The sequence below is a fragment of the Rattus norvegicus genome, chromosome X, assembly GCF_021556685.1.
Source record: "Rattus norvegicus strain SHRSP/BbbUtx chromosome X, alternate assembly SHRSP_T2T, whole genome shotgun sequence".
In the NCBI taxonomy this organism is placed as follows: Eukaryota; Metazoa; Chordata; class Mammalia; order Rodentia; family Muridae; genus Rattus; species Rattus norvegicus.
The window spans coordinates 28,794,184-28,819,962 of NC_141554.1; the positions used below are offsets into that span (position 1 = coordinate 28,794,184).

Sequence of the window (25,779 nt, forward strand, 5' to 3'; positions counted from 1 at the left end):
GCCAGAAACAATGAAGGCCAGGAGATCCTGCCTGGACTGATGTCATACAGACCCTAAGAGAACACAAATGCCAGCCCAGGTTACTGTATCCAGCAAAACTCTCAATTAACATAGATGGAGAAACCAGGATATTCCATGACAAAAGAAATTTACACAATATCTTTCTATAAATCTAGCCTGACAAAGGATAATAAATGGTAAAGCCCAGTACAAGGAGGCAAGCTACACCCTAGAAAAAGCAAGAAACTAATCATTTTGCAACAAGAAGAAGACAAGCAAACAAACATAATCTCACCTCCAAATACAAAGATAACAGGAAGCAACAATCACTATTCCTTAATATCTGTCAACATCAATGGATTCAATTACTAAATAAAAAGACACAGATTAACAAACTGGATATGCAATGAGGACCCAGCATTTTGTTGCCTATAGGAAACACACCTCAGATACAAAGACAGACACTACCTCAGAGTAAAAGGCTGGAAAACAACGTTCCAAGCAATGGTCTGAAGAAGCAAGCTGGAGTATCGTTTCTAATATCGAATAAAATTGATTTTCAACCAAAAGTCATTAAAAAGATAAGGAAGGACACTTCATATTCATCAAAGGAAAAATCCACCAAGATGAACTCTCAATCCTAAATATCTGTGCTCCAAATACAAGGGCACCTACATACATAAAAGAAACCTTACTAAAGCTCAAAACACACATTGCACCTCACACAATAATATTAGGAGATTTCAACACTCCAATCTCATCAATGGACAGATCATGGAAACAGAAATTAAACAAAGACATAGACTAAGAGAAGTCATGAGCCAAATGGACTTAACAGATATTTATAGAACATTCTATCCTAAAGCAAAAGGATATACCTTCTTCTCAGCTCCTCATGGTACTTTCTCCAAAATTGACCATATAATTGGTCAAAAAACGGGCCTCAACAGGTACAGAAAGATAGAAATAATCCCATGCTTCCTATCAGACAACCATTGGCAAAAGCTGGTCTTAAATAACAATAAGGAAAGAACACCCACATATACATGGAAGTTGAACAACGCTCTACTTAATGATAACCTGGTCAAGGAAGAAGTAAAGAAAGAAATTAAAGACTTTTTAGAATTTAATGAAAATGAAGGTAAACATACCCAAACTTATGGGACACAATGAAAGCTGTGCTAAGAGGAAAACTCATAGCTCTGAGTGTCTGCAGAAAGAAACAGGAGAGAGCATATATCAGCAGCTTGACAGCACACCTAAAAACTCTAGACGAAAAAGAAGCAAATACACCCAGGAGGAGTAGAAGTCAGGAAATAATCAAACTTAGAGCTGAAATCAACCAAGTAGACAGAAAAAGGATTATACAAAGAATCAACAGAACCAAAAGTTGGTTCTTTGAGAAAATCAACAAGATAGATAAACCCTTAGCCAGACTAACCAGAGGACACAGAGTGTGTTCAAATTAAGAAAATCAGAAATGAAAAGGGAGACATAACAACAGAATCAGAGGAAATTCAAAAAGTCATCAGATCCTATTACAAAAGTGTATATTCAACAAAACTTGAAAATCTGGAGGAAATGGACAATTTTCTAGACAGATGCCAGGTACCAAAGTTAAATCAGAACAGATAAACCATTTAAACAAACCCATAACTCCTAAATAAGTAGAAGCAGACATTAAAAGTCTCCCAACCAAAAAGAGCCCAGGTCCAGATAGGTTCAGTGCAGAATTCTATTAGACATTGACAGAAAACCTCATACCAATATTATCCAAATTATTCCACAAAATGAAACAGACAGAGCACTACCAAATTTCTTCTATGAAGCCACAATTACTCTTATACCTAAACCATACAAAGACCCAACAAAGAAAGAGAAATTCAGACCAATTTCCCTTATGAATATCGACACAAAAACACTCAATAAAATTCTCCCAAACCTAATCCAAGAACACATCAAAACAATCATCCGTCATGATCAAGTAGGCTTCATCCCAGGCATGCAGGGATAGTTTAATATACGGAAACCATCAACATAATCCACTATATAAACAAATCGAAAAATAAAAACCACATGATCATTTCAGTATATGCTGAGAAGCATTTAACAAAATTAAATACACCTTCATGATAAAAGTCCTGGAAAGAACAGGAATTCAAGGCCCATACCTAAACATAGTAAAAGCCATATACGGCAACCAGTAACTAACATTAAACTAAATGGAAAGAAACTTGAAGCAATCCCACTAAAATCAGGGACTAGACAAGGCTTTCCACTCTTTCCCTACTTATTCAATATAGTTCTCAAAGTTCTAGCCAAAGAAATCAGACAGCGAAAGGAGATCAAAGGGATACAGATTGGAAAGGAAGAAGTCAAAATATCACTATTTGCAGATGATATGATTGTATATTTAAGTGACCCCAAAAGTTCCACCAGAGAACTACTAAACCTGATAAACACCTTCAGTAAAGTGACTGGGTATAAAATTAACTCAAATAAATCAGTTGCCTTCTTCTAAACAAAAGAAACAAGCTGAGAAAGAAATTTGGAAAATGACACCCTTCATAATAGCCCAAATAATGTAAAATACTTTGGTGTGACTTTAACCAATTAAGTAAAAGATTTGTATGATAAGAACTTCAAGCCTCTGAAAAAAGAAATTGAAGAAGATCTCAGAAGATGGAAAGATCTCCCATGCTCATGGATTGGCAGGATTAATATAGTAAAAATGGTCATTTTATCAAAAGCAATCTACAAAGTCAATGAAATCCCCATCAAAATTCCAATCCAATTCTTCACAGAGTTAGACAGAACAATTTGCAAATTCATCTGAAATAACAAAATTCCCAGGATAGCTAAAACTATCCTCAACAATAAAAGGACTTCTTGGGTAATCACTATCCCTGAACTCAAGCAGTATTACAGAGCAATAGTGATAAAAACTGCATGGTATTGGTACAGAGACAGACAGATAGACCAATGGAATAGAATTGAAGACCCAGAAATGAACCCACACACCTATGGGCACTTGATTTTTGACAAAGGAGCCAAAACCATCCAATGGAAAAAAGATAGCATTTTCAACAAATGGTGCTGGTTCAATTGGAGGTCAGCATGTAGAAGAATGCAGATCGATCCATGCTTATCACCCTGTACAAAGCTTAAGTCTAAGTGCATCAAGGACCTCCACATCAAATGAGATCTACTCAAACTAATAGAAGAAAAAGTTGGGGAAGGATCTTGAACACATGGGCACTGGAGAAAATTTCCTGAACAAAACACCAATGGCTTATGCTCTAAGATCAAGAATCGACAAAAGGGATCTCATAAAGCAACAAAGCTTCTGTAAGGCAAAGGACACTGTCGTTAGGACAAAACAGCAACCAAAAGATTCGGAAAAGATCTTTGCCAATTCTACAATTGATAGAGGGCTTATATCTAAAAATATACAAAGAACTCATGAAGTTAGACTACAGGAAGGCAAATAACCCTATTAAAAAATGGGGTTCAGAGCTAAACAAAAAAAATTCACAGCTGAGGAATGCCAAATGACTGAGAAGTATCTAAAGAAATGTTCAACATCTGTAGTCACAAGGGAAATGCAAATCAAAATAACCCTGAGATTCCACCTCACACCAGTCAGAATGGCTAAGATAAACTCTTGTGATAGCAGATGCTGGCGAGGATGTGGAGAAAGAGGAACACTCCTCCATTGTTGGTGGGATTAAAGACTGGTACAACCATTCTGGAAATCAATCTGGTGCTTCCTCAGAAAATTGGACATAGTACTACCTGAGGACCCAGCTATATGTCTCCTGGACATTACCCAACGATGCTCCAACATACAAGAAAGACATATGCTCCACTATGTTCATAGCAGCCTTATTTTTAATAGCCAGAAACTGGAAAGGACCCAGATGTCCTTCAACACAGGAATGGACACAGAAAATGTGGTACATCCACACAATGGAATACCACACACTATCAAAAACAATGACTTTATGAAATTAATAGGCAAATGGATGGAACTGGAAAATATCATCCTGAGTGAGGTAACCCAATCACAGAAAAACACACATGGTATGCACTCATTGATAAGTGGATTATTAGCCCAAATGCTCGAATTACCCAAGAGTCACAGAACACATGAAACTCAAGAAAGATTACATAAATGCGGATGCTTCACTCCTCTTTAAAAGGGGAACAAAAATACTCTTAGGAGGGAATAGGCAGGCAAACTTTAGAACAGAGACTGAAGGAACACCCATTCAGAGCCTGCACCACACATGGCCCATCCATATACAGCCACCAAACTAGATAAGATGTATGAAGCAAAGAATTGCAGGCTGACAGGAACTGGATGTATATCTTTCCTGAGAGACACTGCCGGAATATGGCAAATACATAGTCGAATGCCAGCAACACACCACTGAACTGAGAATGGGATCCCCATTGACGGAATCAGAGAAAGGACTGAAAGAGCTGCAGGGGCTTGAGACCCCATATGAACAACCAGAGCTTCCATGGACTAAGCCACTACCCAAAGACTATATATACATGGACTGACCCTGGGCTCCAAATTCATAGGTAGCAATGAATAGCTTAGTAAGGGCACCAGTGGAAGGGGAAGCCCTTGGTCCTGTCAAGACTGAGTGAACTGGCCCCAGTGAACGTGATTGTTGGGGTGAGGGCGGTAATGTGGGGAGGATGGGGAGGGGAACATCCACATAGAAGGGGAGGCAGAGGGGTTGGGGGATGTTTGTTGGAAACCGGCAAAGGGAATAACAATTGAAATGTAAATAAATACCCAATTTAATAAAGATGGAAAAAATAATAATCTAAAAAATCCTTAAATCTCTCTTTTTCTGTCTGTCTCTGTCTTTCTATGTATCTGTTTCTGTCTGCCTGTCTGTCTCTGTCTCTGTCTCTGTTTCTCTCTGGGATATGTACAATATAGTCAAATAATGTAATCAAACAAACATAAATATCTATCAATATACAATACTTCAAAGAAAAACTTAAAGTTTTATCAATATACAATAATGAAACAAAATACCTTAAGTTTCTAATATACAATAATTCAAACAAAGTGAGTAAGTTCATCAATCTCTAATCATAACCAATAAGAACTTTTCATCCCAGATAGCAATTTACCACATCAAATGACCAAACCTATCCACCCCACCTTAAGAGACTAGGGTGATGGTCTTCATAAAATTGTTTCCTACTGAATTGTGGCGAAGCATTCCTGTATGGGCCCAAGGACAAAAAAGGTTAGTTTGCAAAAAGGTAGCTGTAGTGTTTGTTGCCCAGTCTCTGTTTTCCCAGTGTCTGTGTGATCAACAATTGGGACTAGTCCTTTTGAGGTTGATTTGCATGCACATTTAGGAGAAATTAGTAACTGAAACAATCTGAATCCCCTGGCTATTTGCTTTGTGAAGACATTGTCTCAGCTGACAAGAAGTATTCCCTAATCAGATCTAATCTTTATAAATTTTGTTGGTAACCATGTTTTTTCATTCCCTGTAGCTACATAAGCGTGATCACTTCTCATCTTAAAACTATTGCTGGTTTCCATTCTAATGTCAGTACATCCTTATAATATATTGATTGGCCTAGTTCCTCAGTTTTTTTCGATAACCCAGTGTCTCTCAGCTATAGTTGTTCTTTTTTCACCAACATTAAGAAAAAATTGAAAGATAACAATGCATTATTGAGTCTGTCCCTGGAGTTTTTTACTCTCCCAGCATCTGTACTGGCAGGTTTTGTGTGTCAACTTGACACAAGCTGAAGTCATCATAGAGAAAGGAGCCGAAGTTGAGAAAATGCCTCCATGAGAATCAGCTATAAGGCATTTTCTCAACTAGTGATCAAGGGGGAGGACCCAGCCCATTGTGGATTGTGTCCTGCTGGACTTGTACTCTTGGATTCTATAAGAGAGCAAGCTGAGCAAGGCAAGGGAAGGAAGCCTCCATGGTGTCTTCATCTTTCCTGCTTCCTGACCTGCTTGAGCTCTAGTCCTGACTTCCTTTGGTGATGAATAGCAATGTGGAAATGTAAGCTGAATAAACCCTTTCCTCCCTAACTTGCTTCTTGGTCATGATGTTTTGTCCAGGAATAGAAGCCCTGACTAATCGCTTCTCGGCCTTTTGGCTAAGATCAAGTGTAGAAGCCCTGACTAAGACAAGCATCTCTTTTAAGGTACATTTGGCTGTTCCTATAACTACTTGTCCTATGGGATGCGGTATACCAGCAACATGTTTTATATTGTAATGTGTGAAGAATTGTTGCATCTTATTGGATACATATGCAGAGCATTCAGTTTTAATTTGTGCATTCAGATTTAATTGTGTATCCCCATGATTGCCAATTTTATTTTATTATTTATTTGGGTTGCTGCCAAGTGATGGAAACTTTTTTCCTTAAATCTTTCCGTTAGTATGTTTCTCATGAAATTGAATTTCTAACACATTCCCTATTAGTAATTTGTCAATTTCATCATTTCCTTGAGCTAATGGACCAGCCAAACCTGTATAAGACAGAATATGTGTAGTATATAATGGATAATTTCTACTTTTGATGGCCTGTTACAATTGTATAAATAACAAAGTTAATTCAGAGTTATCAGATACAATCAGATACAAATTGTGCAGTCTCTATATGCAAAATGAATCTTTATGCATGCAAGGAGTCAGTAATTATGTTAAGAGGTTCAGGATAATCTATTGATACCATAAGTATAGAATTCAATTCTGACTTTTGAAATGATGTATACAGACTTATGACCACCTTGCTTATTTTATCTGACATATAACCTGTCATCCCCATCATATTTGCATCAGTATAATAAGTTGGTACCTCTGGAATTAGGGTTCTCTTTACAATACGTAGAAGAATCCAATTAGTTCTTTAACAAACTGTAGTCACTTGCTTTCTGGATATTAGTTTCACCCAAATAGTTACTACAAGCTTTTTGCCAATCCTAATTGATCATCCATAATGATATAATTTCAGCATTTGTAAGAGCTATTACCATTTCAACCAGATCTGTTCATGACAATTGATGTAGTCTTATTTTACATTTGATAATTCAAAAATCTTTTTTTTTTGGTTCTTTTTTTTTTTCCGGAGATGGGGACCGAACCCAGGGCCTTGCGCTTCCTAGGCAAGCGCTCTACCACTGAGCTAAATCCCCAACCCCGATAATTCAAAAATCTTTTCTAGTTCTTTGTATGGTTCTTTTCTATATGTGTCTTCAATATGTTACTTTGTTTATGAGCTAAGAAAATCCATTCCATAATATTCCATAATACTATCTTCCATTCGCATAATGAGCCCAGTAGGAGAATGAGTTGAGGGTAAAATGATGAGAATACAAACAAGTTTAGAATCAATTCTATCCACATATACCTCTTTTAGTCTTTGTTCTACAAGAGTTAAGTCTTTTTCTGCTTCAGCTGTTAGATATCTTGGACTGTTTAAATTGGAATCTCCTTATAATTTTTGAAATAAATTACTTAACTCATATATACTTAATCCAATTGTATCCCTCAACCAGTTAATGTCTCCCATTAATTTTGAAAATCCTTAGGTGTAGGCAATTGGTCTCTATGAGTCTGTATCTTTTGTGATCAAATTGTTCGTTGATTGATTTTATAACCCAGATACCTAAGTGAATAACTTCCTCTTTGTATTTTTTTCTGGAGCAATCTGTAACTCCCAGCATGGTAGAATTCTTTATTTTCTAAAACATCTATTTCAGAATTAGCCAACAGAATGTCATCCATATGATAAATGATAGAATGAAAGAATTGCTTAGGAATAATTTCTAAAAGTTGTTGCACAGAATACTGACATAAAGTTGGATGATTTAACAATTCCATGTGAAAGTACTTTCCAGTGGTATCTCTTTAGTGGATGACTATTATACAAAGTAGTTACTGAGAAAGCAAATCTTTCCCAGTCGTTTTCATGCAAACGTACTGAGAAAAATTTATCATTCAAGTCAATTATTACTATGACCATGATTTTGGTAACAAAAGTGGTAAAGGAACTGCAAGCTGCAAAGGACCCATTAGCTGAATTACCTTGTTAACTGCTTTTGAATCTGTTATCATTCTCCATTTACCTGATTTCTTTTCTACAGCAAACACAGGGGAATTCCATGGGCTGGTAGAGTCTTCTATATGTTGAGCCTTTAGCTGTTTTTGTACAAGTTCAAGTGCCTGCAATTTTTCTTTTGTTCTGGGCCACTGCTCTTGCCACAAAGGTTGGTTTGATAACCACTTTAGGGGAAAGGCTGTTGGAATGTCAGTAGTGGTCCTATGATGGTTTGTATTTGTTTGACCCAGGGTGTGGCATTGTCAGAAGGCTTGCAGTGTTGGAATAGGCTTGGCCTTTTTGGAGTAGGCTTGGCTCTGTGGGTGTGGGCTTTAGGAACCTCATCCTAGCTGTCTGAAAGCCAGACTTCCACTAGCAGCCTTCAGATGAAGATGTAGAACTCTCAGTTCCTCCTGTACCATCCCTGCCTGGATGCTGCCATGCTCCCACCTTGATGATAATGGACTGAACCTCTGGACTTGTAAGCCAGCTCCAATTAAATGTTGTCCTTAGAAGAGTTGCCTTGGTCATGGTGTCTGCTCACAGTAATAAAACCCTAACTAAGACAAGCCCCCTCTATACATTTGGAAATCCAATCCCTATGATCTACTGTGTTTTAACATGGGCACAGCTTGAAATTGTGCTCTGTCACCTGTATCAATACCTTCCTCAGAAACAATTACCACATCGTCCCCTATTTCCTCATTTATTGTCCCTGGAATTGCAGGAATATTAATTTGAGTACCTCGTTGTTGTAAAAGATCCCCTCCTCATATGTTTATGGGTATACCAGCCACATAAGGTCTCAACTTCTCTGTTGGTCCTTCTGGTCCCACACAGGCAATCCATTAGACACTTTGCCTTATTCCTGATAATTTGCCAATTCCTATAAATGGTGTGTAAACCTTCTGAAGTTGCCAATCTGGATCCCGAGACTTTTGGGAAAGTATACTAAAGTTAGCCCATGTATCTCCCCACCCTTCTATGTCCACACCATTCATTTGTACTGTTAATTTGGGTCTGTGAACACTGACCATTGTTTGCCAGAACATGTTTCCCAGTGCTACCAAAAGCACTGTTCAACAGGAGTGGCATTGTCCTTGATGTAAGGAAATAATTGAGCAATTCTATCCCCTGCTTCAATTTGAAAATCCCTTTTCATATTTGCTATAATTTTTATTTCATTCTTGCTATCCCTATCTACTACACCTGGAAAGACAATAAATCCTTGCTAAATTAATCCACTCCTCCCAAGATTATTCCTACTGTCCCTGAAGGAATGGGACCATACATACCAGTGGTTAACTTATAACATTCAACTTTTGGGAATAATGTAAGAGAGGTATCTGTGGTCAGATCAAAAGCTGCTCTTTCTTCTCTATTATGTATAAGAAATAAGTCATTTTCTTGCCTGCTTGACACCTCCTGGCTGACCAAAGGAAAACAGCTTGTACTGTTTACTGACAGGCCAGTTCCTTTCCTGATGGCGAGAGGTTACCTCTTATGTCTCAGACCAGCAATCCTTTGACAGTTGTTTGCCCTTTCCACTGTAGCTGCAATAGCCTGGAAGCCTTTGTGGCTCACAGTAACCAGAACCTGCTTGTGCTCCTCTCTGATTACCATAGTCTCTAGAATCAATGTACTGTGATTTTGAACTCTGGATCTTTTTAGCCTTACTGTTTCTTTGGAAGTGACAAAAGTGACCACAATTAAAACATTGAGCATTTTGATTTCTGATATTTCTAGCCACACTTTGCCCTATGATATTTACATTATAATCCTAAGAACCAATACCAGTTGTCTCCCTTATCCATTCATCTATTGGGGCTCCGCATGCTTTCATTGGCCTGATTGCTCTCATATTCAGTTTTTACATTCTCAAAGGCCAATATTTCTCTTTATATGACTGTCTGGCTTCAGAGTCTGGTATGGTTCTATTCACAGCTGACCTCAACCTCTGTAAGAATTCTGTAAAGCTTCTCCAGAATCCTGTATTTCAGTAAAGGAGGGAGATCACCCTCATGCCAACCAGCCCCTATTCCCCCAGGTTCCTCACCCAAATCCAAAGCTCTTAAAGCAGCAGCACGACATTGTTCAATTACAATATCATCAGATCTCATTTGTTCCTGTAAGTCAGCACAATGCCCTTCACCCAGCTTGTGGTCTTTAGAAACGTTATTGCCCTTGTTAAATTACATTGTGCTAGTTTTGTAGCTTCATGTCTTCACCAGGACAAGCACTGTAATTGTTGACCAACTACTATAACAGCTGACACCTGTCTCTTTCAATCTTGTGGGATCACCCTATGCTATATTGCCCAGTTATTTAGCAGTTCTTTGACAAAGGAAGAGTGTAAGGCATACAAAACATTACTCTTTAAAATGCTCTAAATCTAGCATGTCTATTGTTCACCAGGTCAGTTCATTATATGCAGGAATACCGTCATTAGCAGGCATATGCAGCACAAACACTGGGAAGGCTGTGTTGGCCCAAGCAAATCCTCTGGTGGTGCACTCGGTTGCACATTAACCCTTTGTGCTTGTGATGCCTCCTGCTCTTCCTGGCCCCTTGTCTCACTGCAGCACTTTGGGCACCTGGTATTGAAAGTATGTGGAGCAGGTCGGGGCAGCAATTTACCTTCCAGCCTATTTTCCTTCCCCTTTTCATCATGTTGTTCATTCCAGTCTCATTCACCATGCCTGAATTCCGGTGTTCTCATCATGGCTTTTCTTGCTGTCCAAGCATTTCAGAGTTACAGTCACAAACTCTCTAGGTACATAGGCAACTCTGTAATCTTTTTTAACAGAAGAGAATTGAGTGAACCTTCTGAGTTTTCAGCTTTTCCTCCAAATTTTTTTGAATAGTATATGTGAACACTACTAAGGAAAACCAGAAAACCCCCTATAGGAACACAGTAGGAGACTACCCTGCAGCAGTGCCTGCCATTTTGCCAGTTTCCTTAAGGAACATTCCTAACTCCTCAAAATCTAGTTTACAACATCAGAAGCAGAATTATCTATTATGTCTAATCTACATTGGGTGCCACCTGTAGGCATAAGTTATTTGCAACTTCTTTTTAGTAAGGGTTCAATCTCTCCTCTAGCCCACTACCCAACAGAGGTAGTGGGAGAGAGAAGTTAATAGGATATGGGGGAAACGGACCTATTCAGCAATAGTTCTTTGGGGGTGAGCTCCATTTTTTTGGGCAGCAACTCAGTCCTGTAGCAAACACCAAACAAAATTTAGCAGCTTCAGATATGTCCTCTAGGCCTGCAGATACCACACAGGAACCAGCAGCTACAGTCTAGTCCTTTTAGCAAGCAGACACCAGGCAGCTATATTTCCATCCTGAAGAAACCTCCAGGCTCACCAACTGGCCTGAGGTGAGACCAGAAAAGCTGCAAGCTGCCACAGGAACCTCATGGGTGGCCCTTGGGCAAGTTTGTCTCAATGGCAGCATTATCACAAGTTGAACTCAATAATGCCAAAGGGGGAATCATTACATGTTTGTCTTTAGTGAATCATAGTGAGGTGGAGTAAACCAAACCAAAGCTCAGTGCTTTTCTCCCACTGTCTGTGGGATCATATTTATACTCCTTCAGCAAGAGTCCTTTCACTTGTGTCTACTTTATCCAAACATCCTTTCACCTGTGTCTGCTTCAGGAAAGCAGTGTTTCATATGTTTGCTTAAGTATCTGTATGCCCCAGCAAAATATCATTTGGCATAACTAACTTTCCAAAAAAAAGTTTCTGCTTCAAACACCTCCACCCAAATGCTTCTAAACTCATTTCTGTAGCTGCCATTATCCCTTTAGGAGAAGGGTAGGGCTTTTGTGACCCCAGTTCTTATCACCACATCCCCTCTGAAGTCATATCCATGGCTATGTTGCTTTCCAAGTGAATCATGATTTGAGGGTAGTTGGTTGGCTGAAAACATCTGGAGCTTAGGAGAGGACTGAGAGGGATGAAGGATCTGGAAAGTAGCAATAAGTGGCTGCCAGTGGGAGCCCATCAAGCACAGACCCCTGGATTTGAATCATGTATACACCGTTTATTTCTTATGTAACTCAACTCTGTTTCCATGACAACCAGGCTCGTGTGCATGATTCTGATCACATTGATCTTAGTTACTTAATCTCTCTAAGTCTCAGTTACCACATATCCTTTTCTCCTTTTCCTTGTAAAAGGACAGTGATGGACATCAAAATCAGGGTCTCATACCTAATAATCAAGTCTTCTACCACACACTTACATCACAGCAATAAAAAAAACTACCTTGTCTGAATCTGTGAATGTTACCTGGTTGGTCAATTACCTGGATAGCTTATGTGAGGTTCAGGGTTCACTCACTAGCACAAAGAGTTACATCATTTGTAACAATGAGGTTGGTTATGATATTCAAGGATAATATTCAGTTTTGGCATCTGTATTTAGACCAGAATATCATTAACTTTTCAAAAGCATGAGGAGTTAAACATGAGTTAGTTACTCCCAGAGGAAATAGAGAAGACTGGGACCGGGAATACCCCAAAATGGGTAGAGTGCCTACCCAATCTGAACCAGGCCCTGTGTTCATTCCCTAGCAATGGATAAGCCCAGAGTGGTGACAATAACTGGAATCCCAGAAAGTGGATGTTTGAAACAGGAGGTTCAGAAGTTGAGTTCAACCTTGAGTATATGTCAAGTTTGAGGCCAGCCCATAGTATGTAAGGCTGTGTAAAAAAAAACACAGAAAGAAAGGTCCCTGTGTCTGCTTGGACAGGTATGAAACATGTCCCTCATCATTCTTCAGTGTGATGGAGAATGTTGCATTCTACCTGCTTCCCTGAATGAAGTCTTGGTAAAAAAAAAAAGTCCATTCACACTATTCCTTTCAAGTATATGGCTGACATAAAGGATCACATTTCACCATGTAGCTGGAATTGAGGCTGCTGTGAATAAAAATTCCTGGAAAGAAGCTCTGTCAACAAAAGCTGACTGAAGCCCCAAAGACTGGAGAAATTGGAATATTGCAGGGTCAGTTCCTAATGAAAACTTTTCTAGTGCTATCTTTCTTTGGTCCCCAAAGAGACACTCTTGTCCACCTGCCTTTCTGATTTAGTATCCATATAAACAGTCAAAACCTTTTGGAATGTATTCACAACAGCATCTTCTCTCCATACCAAGGGGGTTAAGTAAGAATGCTATTTCATAGAATCTGAGGTCAGGGGCTGGTGTTCCTCTACTTTTAAGATTCTTCTCTGATATTTCCGTCAATGTATTTAAACATGCGTTCATGCTCAAGTTCATTTGTCTTGGTATTATAGAATACTCAAGAGACTGGAGGATCCAGAAAGTTTAGATGTCTGGTGAGGTGGGCACATTGTTGTGGAGGCAGGGTGTGGGGGAGGAGGTATGGGATGTAAAACACTCAGGGGGTGGACCTGGAGTTGAATAACACCTGGAGTGTAAAAGTAAATAAATAAAAATTATAAATAAAATAAAATAGTAAAGAAATAAAGGAAGAATACTTCATCAAACTGATTGCACATTGGAACATGGAACTTGGAGCAACCTAAAATCCATGTGTTCAGAACCATGATCGCATCTGTTTGGCTTCAGAACTAACAATCTTACTCCCTTTGAGGTGAGAGCTGTGTTTTGAGCTGACCCTACATATGCACCCACTCCCTTGTCATTATCTGCAATGATCTGGATGACAGGCCCTCCTACTCATATTCTTTTCTCTTATGGTCAATCCACTCAGGTGGCAGGTTTGTGCCTAAACTATCTGGGCACAGAGATAAATAGTCTCTGCTCAGCAAGTTGAGAGTTCCCCTGATTCCATGCCAACCCCATATGCCACTATAGCTGACTTCTCCCATAAAGTCCTAAAAGGCAAACATGAAATTCTCCCACACATGGGATCTCCACATCTGGCATGCTTAGGGAAACTAGCTTACTTCTTGGGTTCTCATTTTCTAGTGAGTTCCTGCTCTCTCACAAAGACAACCAGGAGACCCAAAGAGCAGAGGCTCCTCTACACTTGCCCTCTGTGTACCCCAACTGACCAGCATCCTTCAGAGACCTCTCCTAGACTCTCTGGAACCCCCCCATGTGAGGTCCCCTAGTCTGTCAGTAAACTTTCCTCAGGACTCCCAGGAAGCATCCCAGGATGCTGGTGTCTCTGGGGTCTGCAGCTGTGCCCTGTGAGGAGGGTGAATCCATAGGGATCATTGCTCTCAGGGCTGGAGCTGGACAGTATGTGCCAAGACCCCTATTCGACCACTCCTGGGGAGAAATTTTCTGCAGTCTCCCCTGAGATTCAGGCTGCAACACAGGCAGCTCCCTTTCACCTGAAGCCTGCCTTCCCAAGCAGGTTCTAGCCTGGCCATCCAACCGACTGCTGTGATGCAGCCTCTCTAGCCACTGGAGGACTGCTCCTCTTGATGATCTTAACCCTTGCAGTCTGGAAGACAAGCTGCATTTCCAGGATTGAGCAAAAAATAAAAAAGTGGTCCTCTGCTATGAAACATCTATGAAACAGCCAGACACAGAAGGAAAAAGAGAGAGATTAAGAAAGAAATCATTAGAGTCTTGAGAAGATGGAAGGAGGCATGTCATTTGGAGTAACAGAGGAAAGAATGCAAGGCAGGGGCAAGAATAACAGAGAAGCTCCCTAGCTGGGATGGGCCAAGGAAAAGAGATGGGAAACACAGAGAAAAACTCCTAGCACAGGCTTGGTATGCATTTAGGTGTGGACCAGCAGGGTCTTGCCTTGGCCAGCCTGGATAGTGATTTCTGAGAGGAGTTCTTGATTTTCTCAGAAGGTCCAACACTTCAGTATCAGATTCATGGTTGTACAATCTGTGGGACACATTGCATTTACCCATGGATTTCAATTTCCATGAAAAGGGGGACTAAAACTTCATGTAGTTACCATTAGGTATCTGGGAAGTGTTGCTGGGCTCAAAACTGTTCATGCTCTCAGAGGACTTGCATCCTTGGGATGGCCATGACCACCCCACCTGGCACCCTACAGTATGAGACAGTCACTGAAGAGTTACTGTTTTCAATGGAGACAACATTTACCCAATAGAAACCTCAGAGAAACTCTTGTGATTCCTGGCAAAATGAGTATCAGGGTGTGACTTAGAAAGACCCAACTACATACTCATGCACATGCACACACACACAGACCTGTGATTTCTCCTTTAGCACACAAGCATTTAGAATGTTTTCCTCACACGCAAGCTGCAGCAGAAGATACTAGGGAGGGAAGGCTTACTTGGCTGTCCTGTGTGTTAGAGAACAACTGAGCAGCAGAGCTCTGTGGAAAGGGAAATTATGAATGATTACAAGTTTCTATTCACGTTACAATATGGTTTCTCTAGATTGGCTCACACTGTTGGTGGGGGGTTGCTGTACATGTTGGACTCTGTGCAGGCTATGTTGTTAGTTTTTTCCAAAGGAGCAAGAGAGATTCCTTGTGTGGCTCAGCCTCTTGGGTTACAAGCAATGGAGAAGAAGGGTTCCTGTATTTTAATTCTTGAAAAAAATGCAAGAACACAAATCCACTTTTATTTATTTACTCTCCAGTAGTTTAAATCCAGGATGGGTTCAGCATCACACACATTCCGTGTCCAATGCCCTTTGCAGGAACATTGCTTTGGAATTTGGCATGCACCATACCGGTGTTTCCCTGGGCCCAAATACTTTTCCCCAGATCGCTCTGGTTTTGTTATATTTGCCTCCAGGAGTTGCTGTATTGTTTTTTGCATTGTACACATAGCACATCTCTTACCTAGGTAGAACTCAGTTTCATCTCCAGCGTAAAATCCTTCAAGTTTAGAAGAGCTGTCTGCAAAAATGGCCCCATACCATGGCCTTTGAGACATACTTGCTTTTATTTAGAAGTCCTGTTCCCAGCAGGCCTTCACAGGTGCCAAGATGGTGGGAAGAGCAGGTTCCTATATTTTTAGAGAACAATCACAACAGCTCCCTGGAAACGAGGTAATGTCTTGTTACTTGGACCACCTTGGCATCTAAGGAAAAGTTTTGGCAATACTTCTTGTAAGGAAACCCCAGTTTTATTCCAGTGAGTTAGTTTGAAAATTACAGAGTGAGAAGGAGAAACCTAAGTTAACACAATGGGAGGAGGCCATTCTTCACCCAGCATGAGGATGAGAAGTAAAGTCTGGAATGGGCAGCCCATTGTGTATTTCGAGGGTTACCTGCCTTCTCAAGTTTTTAGTCCTTGTATAACAGAATCTGATGGTGAGAAATGAAAGGTGGCCATATTTCTGCTAAGCATAAAATGGTGGGTGCAAATTAGAGCTGGTAGGTGGCAGTAGTAAGAAGGCCAATTGTTGTGGCTGATACAGTGCAGAGAGCCTAAAAAGAAGTGGTCACCAACAAAAACTGGCAGCTTGACATTCAGTGAGTGGCTGAGCCTCTGTGATCTCCAGCTACCTCATCTGCAGGGAAGATATCCACACTTTTTGAGCACCCCTAAAGGGAGCCTACCAAATCCAAATGCTCCAGATCCTGAAACTTTCTCAGAACCAGTGTGAAACAACAGAAGATTCCACAGGTAACCTCTTCCTGCAGTTTCTTAAAATGCAGACAGGGGTGAGGATGTATTTCCCCGATGGAGGGTATCCTTTATCTAAATGGGGCACTGTGTTCAATTTGAGCATGCACAGAGAAACAAGAAAAAACACACACATGAAAAAAGAAATACATATACACATGAGAGAGAGAGAGAGAGAGACAGAGAGATTAAAATGCATGGGTTGTATTAGTATAAATTTTAGAAATTTATCTTTGGTTGTTTTTCTACTTGCATAAACGTTATATTGTGTGCAAAAACATAAATAAAAGAATTCACAGCTGCGGAATGCCAAATGGTTGAGAAACACCTAAAGAAATGTTCAACATCTTTAGTCATAAGGGAAATGCAAATCAAAACAACCCTGAAATTTCATCTCACACCAGTGAGAATGGCTAAGATTAGAAACTCAGGTGACAGCAAATGCTGGCAAGGATGTGGAGAAAGAGGAACACTCCTCCATTGTTGGTGGGATTGCAAACTGGTACAACCATTCTGGAAATCAGTCTGGAGATTCCTCAGAAAATTGGACATTGAACCTCCTGAGGACCCAGCTATACCTCTCTTGGACATATACCCAACAGATGCTCCAACATATAACAAAGACACATGCTCCACTATGTTCATAGCAGCCTTATTTATAATAGCCAGAAGCTGGAAAAAACTCACATGCCTCTCAACAGAGGAATGGATACAGAAAATGTGGTACATCTACACAATGGAATATTACCCAGCTATCAAAAACAATGACTTTTTGAAATTCATTGGCAAATGGATGGAACGGGAAAATATCATCTTGAGTGAGGTAACCCAATCACAGAAAAAAACACATGGTATGCACTAATTGATAAGTGGCTATTAGCCCAAATGCTTGAATTACCCTAGATGCACAGAACACATGAAACTCGAGAAGGATGACTTAAATGTGAATGCTTCACTCCTTCTTTAAAAAGGGAACAAGGATTCCCTTGGGAGGGAATAGGGAGGCAAAGTTTAGAACAGAGGCAGAAGGAACACCCATTCAGAGCCTGCCACATATGTGGTCCATACATATACAGCCAGCAAACTAGATAAGATGCATAAAGCAAAGAAGTGCAGGCCCGATAGGAACCAGATGAAGATCTCTCCTGAGAGACACAGCCAGAATACAGCAAATACATAGCCGAATGCAATCATTAAACCACTGAACTGAGAACGGGACCCCTGTCGAAGAAATCAGAGAAAGGACTGAATGAGCTTGAAGGAGCTTGAGACCCCATATGAACAACAATGCCAACCAACCAGAGCTTCCAGGGACTAAGCCACTACCCAAAGACTATACATGGACTGACCCTGGGCTCCAACCTCATAGTTAACAATTAATAGCCTAGTAAGAGCACCAGTGGAAGGGAAGACCTTGGTCCTGCCAAGACTGAACCCCCAGGGAACGGGATTGTTGGGGGGAGGGCATTAATGGGGGGAGGATGGGGAGGGGAACACCCATAGAGAAGGGGAGGGGGAGGGTTTAGGGGGATGTTGGCCTGGAAACCGGGAAATGTAATAACAATCGAAATGTAAATAAGAAACACCCAAGTTAATAAAGATGAAAAAAATTTTGTCTTTAAAATCTCCGCCTGCCAATATATATATATATATATACATATATATGTGTGTGTGTGTGTGTGTGTGTGTGTATGTGTATTTATAAATAGCTACCTACCTATTTATGCATATATGTCATCTACTATAAAAAAAACTCGCAATGTCAAAAACAGTCTACACAACACGGACCACAGTGTCCTACCACACCCAGGCTTAAGCCCTTCTTGATTCACTGAAGTATAACTCCTTCTCCACATGTCTCATTCCTCTCTGGTTCACACCATGACTTGATGTTATCATTTTTCAAAGGCACCTGCCCTCCAGCTGATGAGTCCTCTGAGCAATATTATCTTGCATGATGTATGTAGGAATTCATGAAGTCACACCTTGTCTTTGTGTTCACCCAGAGAGTGCCTGTGCCTTTCATCCCTGCAGGGTCCAGAGTCTAGAAGTGTGTGATACTGGTGCAGTAGCCACATTGCCCTCTTGGCTTTGTAGATGGTATTACTTTTTTAAAGATGTATTTATTCATTTTATGCACATAAGTATGCTGTTGATGTCTTCAGACACACCAGAAGAGGGCATTGAATTCTATTACAGATGGTTGTGAACTACCATGTGGTTGCTGGGAATTGAACTTAGAAACTCTGGAAGAGCCCCTGTACGTGGTATTATGCCAGTTGTTTTTCAGTTGGACCTCATCCGTTCTGAGTGGCCATGACAGATCCTATTCTTGAGTTTCTGTTCATTCAGAGGAATGACAAGTATCACGTCTTCTTGCAGACTCAGTTCCCAAGGATCTAGCAATAGTGCAGACTAAAACAGTATTTAGTGCTCTTAACCACTAAGCCATCTCTCCAGCCCCTCACAAATTTTATTTATCTAAACGTAAGCATTAATTTGAAATGCCAAATCCTGTAAATATTGTCCAGATTCAGCCGTACTAGAGATCCCTGAGCTGGCAGGGCAAGGCTGGGAGTTGAGAGTAAGCAAATGGAGTCTTCCTCTTTTCATAAGGGTGTGCTACCAACTCCATTACCATTTTCAAAGAGCTAAGTATGAGTCTATGGTTTTGTTTGGTTGTCTGAACCAGAGCACTGAAAGGACAGTGAGTTGTCAGACATTCACACTGAAATCATCACTCACTGATTTCATGCAGAAAACTTGCCTCCGAAAAAGCATTAAGTAATTATAAAATTTGAGGGTTAGCACTATCTAAAAAAAAAAGGAAAACTTTTTAATCAATTGTAAACCATAAGCCACACATTGGCTATCAGTATATGAATTGAAAGCTTGATTTTTTAACATTTAAAAAACAGCAGCTACAGCACGTATTTCAATAATCAGTGTTGAACAAGGGGAAACTCTAGAGAATTAACAAGTGGTCCAATCATATATGTAGCATTTTCATTAGATGAACCACCTATAAATACAGTAAGTGCATTTTCTATGGGTTGTATGCACAAATTTACAGAAAATACAAAATCATGTAAAGAGTAAAATTATCAACTTTGCCTGGAAAATTTGTATATGTAATAGGCCAAATATCAGTATTTTGTAATAACCAATTTAATTGCTGTTTGGAATAAGGTATGTTTCACTAGGTTTCTTTTTAAAATACTTCCATGACTCTAGCCTACAATTCTGTATTAACACAACTGAAGCCTTATCTCCAATGAGCATAACAAACAAAGGCTTAAGTCCTCTGGTAAGGTGAGGTACTTAGCCAACTAGCATATCCGTAGAAGCTTAAAATTAGTTTCAAGTATTAAAAAGGAATACTGAATCTTTTCTGGAGCAACAGTTACTCCCCAAATATTAAAGCTCATTTTGAGAGCAAAGGTTTGTATTAAAAATTTCCATATACACTGAAAGATTCAAAGTTCTAACTTCTTACATTGAAGAAGTGACAAAATTACATAATATAAGGCTATTAGCCATTCTTTTGTAAAATTTTTAATGATATCACTTCATGGGCTCTGTAAAATTATAAGCAAACACACGAAATGAAAACTCCTCGCAATCACCAGGACATAAACAAATTGCATAAAAACAATCCTCTAAATCTATCTTGAAATGGGAGTTGGAGTAAGCAAACAGGCTGTAATGCTCTCACAAGTTCCAAAACCTCATCAATCCTTCATAAATCCTGTAACAATCTCTACCTGTTTGATTTTTTTCTTAATAACAAATAAGTTTGAGTTAGTCAATGTAACAATGGCAATCTTTAATCACAATCCTTAAGTTCTCCTTGTAACACCAGAGCACAACCACAACTTTGGGAAGTCTCCTGAGTTCTGAGTACGTGACTAGGCAGCTGTCCTTGGGGCAGTACAATTAGCATCAAAATACAGATAACTTCAGGGCAAACCACAACTTTGGAAAGCAAAACTCAACCTCCAACAAACAATCTAGTCTCCAAAATCCAACCTCCAACAAACAATCTAGTCTCCAAAACACCGAGTCTGTCCTTCATGCTACAAGGTTTGACTGCCAATTCTTATGTATGAACGCACGATGGTACAGTCTCCAATACCTCAACAAAGAGACATTGCCCTAAAATCTTTTAGAAGCCTGGTTTCTAAGATAAGAGTTCCATAAAAATATTATCTCAATTTAGACCTGTTTCCCTAGGTTGGCTCATGCCGCATGTTGTCTAGAATGACTCCGTCCAAATTACCAGTTTTATGCCAACTTTCTGTTACCAATGTTACATTTTTTTAAAACCATATCTAATAACTTAATCCATGACCAAGGCATGTAGAGCATATTGATACATTTAAAACCAATCAGAAACAAAATTGAAGTGGCTTCACATATCTTTAATATTAGACCAAGCACCATTTTTACTTTTCTAGCTGTGATTTTAAGAGAAGCACCTTGTCACCTGCTAAGTCTAATAATCAGCTCATGCAGACGCTCATCCCCGGGCAGCTTCTCCAGCTGACCTAGGCTCCTAGCTACAGGTGCAGTGCTCCAAAGGCCGATTGAAACTGCTTTTTATTCATTTGTTTCTATTTTGAAATGAGATAAAACCAAATCAAGGCATGAACAACCAACAGATAAAGTTTTTACCATTTTTTCTTTTGAACATGAAACATAAAACATTTAAGCAAGAGAAACAAAAACCACAGACATAAACTGACAGACATGGACAGCTTGGTGCACCAAGGACAGACAATAGACATAGAGGGAAAAAACTAGATGGTGTCCCACCGAAGGGACCCAGATATCCTACCTATGGAACCCAGAACCAGAAATAAGCATTTCTCCAATAGGAGCCAGCAGAGAGGCAGGATGTCTCCTGACTTCCTTCTGTTCCTAGGAGAGCTCTGAAAAAGTTCCACACCATCTGCGGAGAGTCCGGGAGGACTGTTTCTCTTAAACCCATTCATTCTCTCTCATATCTAGGGCGTAAACTATCTCTAGTTGAAAGACCCCAGCTTAGCAGCAGTAACGCCATTTTGCAAGGCTGTACTTAAGATGACTGGTTCAGGAAAAGGTTAGAACACTGAGTATACAGCGGCTGCCAAACAGGAGATGTTTGGTTGAAGGCCTGGCAACAGGATGACTGGGGTTGAGCACCTGACAATAAGAAAAAGCCCCGGGAGAGGTCCCACACCCTGGTGGGGGGCCGAGTCAGTTGTTATGTTTCAAGAAGGTAGCTTAAAAACTTGCCCCCAGGCTAAACTCTTGGGGGGCCGAGTCAGTTGTTATGTTTCAAGAAGGTAGCTTGGAAACTTGCCCCCAGGCTAAACTCTTGGGGGGCCGAGTCAGTTGTTATGTTTCAAGAAGGTAGCTAGGAAACTTGCCCCCGGGCTAAACTCTTGGGGGGCCGAGTCAGCCGTTATGTTTCAGGAAGGTAGCTAGGAAACTTGCCCCCGGGCTAAACCCTTTGGGGGCCGAGTCAGCCGTTATGTTTCAGGAAGGTAGCTAGGAAACATTAGAATCCACCAATGATATCCCTGTAACCATGCATCTGCTTCTGTATGCTTGCTTCTGCTCCCCAAAATCCTATAAAAAAGCCCATCCTTGGTTCCGTGGGCGCGCCAGTCCCCCGAGTGACTGTAGCGCCCGCAGGTGCCTGTGCCTGTGTATCCCGACAATAAACCAAATCCTCTTGCTGATTGCATCCTGTGGTGTCTCGGTCTGGTCTTTGGAGTTAGAGGGTCTCCATCCCGAGGGAAAGTTCTCCCTGAGAGCTTTTCATTTGGTGCATTGGCCGGGAAAGGAGATCCTCCACCCAGGGACCACCGACCACCCACTGGGAGGTAAGCCGGCCGGCGTCTGTCTGTCTGTCTGATTTTGTCTCGTTCTGCCTTATTCTGTCTGTTCTGTGAGCGCTCAGCCAGGTCTGTTCTGTGAGCGCTCAGCCAGGTCTGTTCTGTGAGCGCTCAGCCAGGTCTGTTCTGTGAGCGCTCAGCCAGGTTCTGTGAGCGCTCAGCCGGGTCTGTTCTGTGAGCGCTCAGCCAGGTCTGTTCTGTGAGCGCTCAGCCAGGTTGTTTGGAATTTGGGCGGGACGAAGAAGGAGCTGACGAGCTCGGACTTCTTGCCCCGCAGCCCTGGAAGACGTTCCAAGGGTGTTAGGGGCCCGACTTTTCGGGGCCCAATCTGGGAGAGGAGAAAGATCCGGACTAACGGCACCTCTGTCTGTATTTTTGGCTTTCAGAGGGCCCCGGACCTTTGCCACCTCCATCTGACTTTTTGCTTTCAGTTTGGTACCAAAGCCGTGCAGCACGCCTGTCTGTTGTTTGTTTGACTGTTGGTGTTGTTTGTTTTCTCTGTGTTCTAATCTTCCTTAGAACTAACATGGGACAGTCCCTAACAACGCCCCTAAGTCTCACTCTTGATCATTAAAAAGACGTCCACGACCGGGCACACAACCAGTCCGTCGAGGTTAAAAAAAAAAAAAAAGGAAAATGGCAGACTCTCTGCACATCCGAGTGGCCCACTTTCGGAGCGGGATGGCCAGTGAATGGCACATTTAATAAGATCATTATTTTACAGGTTAAAGATCGGGTCGTCCACGGACATCCTGACCAGGTTTCTTATATTATCACTTGAGAGAGTCTCGCCTTAACCACCCCCCCCGGGCGGAACCCTTCGTGGACCCGAATTGGCCTCCCCTCAACCCCCAGCCTGTCCCCTCGGCCCCGCCCGGTCCGCCGGCCACGTCTTCCTCTCTCTACCTTTGTGAAATCAGAGCCTTCTAAGAAACCTGTCCTCCCGGCAGACCCAAACTCCCCTCTCATAGATCTTCTCTCTGACAGGCCCGGCTAAAACGGAGGAGGCAGAGCCGCCGGCCAGATCAGTTGCCGGGCCACAGTCTGATAAGGGTTTCTCCCCTGTCGCAGGGAGATTGCACAATAAGCGAGAGGTGATGCCAGATTTCAACCTCCCAGGCTTTCCCACCTAGACAGGGAACCGGTGGCCAGACCCAATACTGGCCGTTTTCAGCAGCTGACATTTACAATTGGAAACAACACAACCCTTCTTTCTCCAAAGATCCGGTGGCACTCACCGACCTAATAGAATCTGTTTTACTTACCCACCAGCCTACTTGGGATGACTGCCAACAGCTCTTACAGGCCCTCTTAACCTCAAGAAAAAAAAAAAAAAAACAAAGAGTGTTCCTAGAGGCCAGAAAGCATGTTCTGGGAGATGATGGGCGTCCCACCCAGCTGCCTGAGGAAATTGATGCTGCATTCCCACTTAAGAGACCAAACTGAGATTTTAATACAGCCGAAGGTAAGGGACACCTACGCCTTTATCGCCAGTTGCTTCTAGCGGGTCTCCGAGGGGCTACACGACGCCCTACTAATTTGGCTCAGGTAAAACAGGTATTACAGGAAGCAGGGGAAACTCCCTCCGCCTTTCTAGAGAGACTTAAGGAGGCCTACCGTATGTACACTCCCTATGACCCAGATGACCCAGGACAAATGACGAGTGTCTCTATGTCCTTCATCTGGCAGGCTGCTCCAGATATCAGGACTAAGTTACAGAGGTTAGAAAATTTGCAGGGCTATACATTACAGGATTTACTTAAAGAAGCTAAAAAGATTTTTAATAAGAAAAAGAATTGAGTCGAATCTTGGCCGCCGTAGTACAGGGCCAAAAAAAGAAGGGAGATAGGGGGGAGCTCAAAAGGGGCTAAAGCTGGATAAAGATCAATGTGCCTATTACAAAGAAAAAGGACACTGGGCCAGAGAGTGCCCCAAGAAGCCTGGCGGACCCCGAAAGCCTCGACCACAAACCTCCCTCTTGGCTCTAGATAAAGATTAGGGAGGTCAGGGCCAGGAGCCCCACCCCTGAGCCCAGGGTAACGCTTAAAGTTGGGGGCAGCCGGTTGCTTTCCTGATAGACACAGGAGCCCAACATTCAGTCCTCACCCAAGCTTCAGGACAACTCAGCGACCGGACGGCCTGGGTACAAAGAGCTACTGGTGAGAAACAATACCGATGGACTACGGACCGCCGGGTTCAGCTGGCTACCGGTAAGGTGACCCATTCCTTCTTACATGTTCTGGACTGCCCGTACCCTCTGCTGGGCCGTGACCTGCTCACCAAACTAAAAGCACAAATTCATTTTGAAGAAAGAGGGGCCCAAATAACTGGCCCCCACGGAACTCCCCTTCAAGTTCTAACCCTATGAACCGGGACAGGACACTGGCTTGGGCAGAGACTGGTGGGATGGGGTTGGCGCTCCAACAGCCCCCCTTAATTACAACTCCAGTCTCCATAAAACAATACCCCCTGTCACATAAAGCTTATCAAGGTATAAGGCCTCACATTACGAGGCTTCTAGATCAAGGCATCCTAATCCCCTGCCGGTCGCCTTGGAATACGCCTCTTCTGCCTGTTAAGAAACCCGGCACTGGAGATTATAGGCCAGTACAAGACTTGAGAAAGGTCAACAAGAGGATAGAAGATATTCATCTGACTGTTCCAAACCCTTACAATTTGCTCAGTAACTGTTCATCGATGAAAAACAGGGGTATGCTAAAGGGGTCCTAACACAAAGGTTGGGACCCTGAAAACGCCCTGTGGCCTACCTGTCTAAGAAATTGGACCCTGTGGCCTCCGGCTGGCCACCGTGCCTAAAGATGGTGGCTGCTATTGCTGTCCTGATCAAGGATGCTAGAAAATTGACTTTGGGACAGCCACTCACCATCCTAGCACCCCACACAGTGGAGGCCTTGGTAAAGCAGCCCCCAGACCGCTGGCTCTCTAATTCTCACACCAAGCCTTGTTACTGGATGCAGAACGGGTTCAGTTTGGGCCCGTAGTTGCCCTCAATCCTGCCACCTTGCTTCCCCTACCAGAGGAGGCAGAACAGCATGACTGCCTACAAATCCTCACAGAAGTACATGGAACCAGGCCGGACCTATCGGACCAGCCTCTTCAGAATGCTGACCACACATGGTACACAGATGGCAGCAGCTTCTTGGCAGAGGGAGAGCGAAAGGCTGGAGCTGCGGTCACTACGGAAGACAAAGTAATTTGGGC

General features: G+C 41.8%; 1 protein-coding gene, 1 long non-coding RNA gene and 1 pseudogene across 2 annotated transcripts in view; all 3 read left to right on the forward strand.

Annotated features, from left to right (window-relative positions):
- LOC147998178 (uncharacterized) overlaps positions 1-25,779 on the forward strand; it is a 234,853-nt gene that overhangs the window by 106,821 nt on the left and 102,253 nt on the right. The window lies entirely within an intron of this gene.
- On the forward strand, positions 6,137-6,301 carry LOC120099523 (U2 spliceosomal RNA; annotated as a pseudogene).
- Positions 25,704-25,779, forward strand: part of LOC134484121 (phosphatidylinositol 4,5-bisphosphate 3-kinase catalytic subunit) — a 40,069-nt gene continuing 39,993 nt past the window's right edge. Inside the window, 1 exon segment of the mRNA XM_087601258.1 lies at positions 25,704-25,768. Within this exon segment, the coding sequence (XP_087457384.1) occupies positions 25,704-25,768 (65 nt within the window).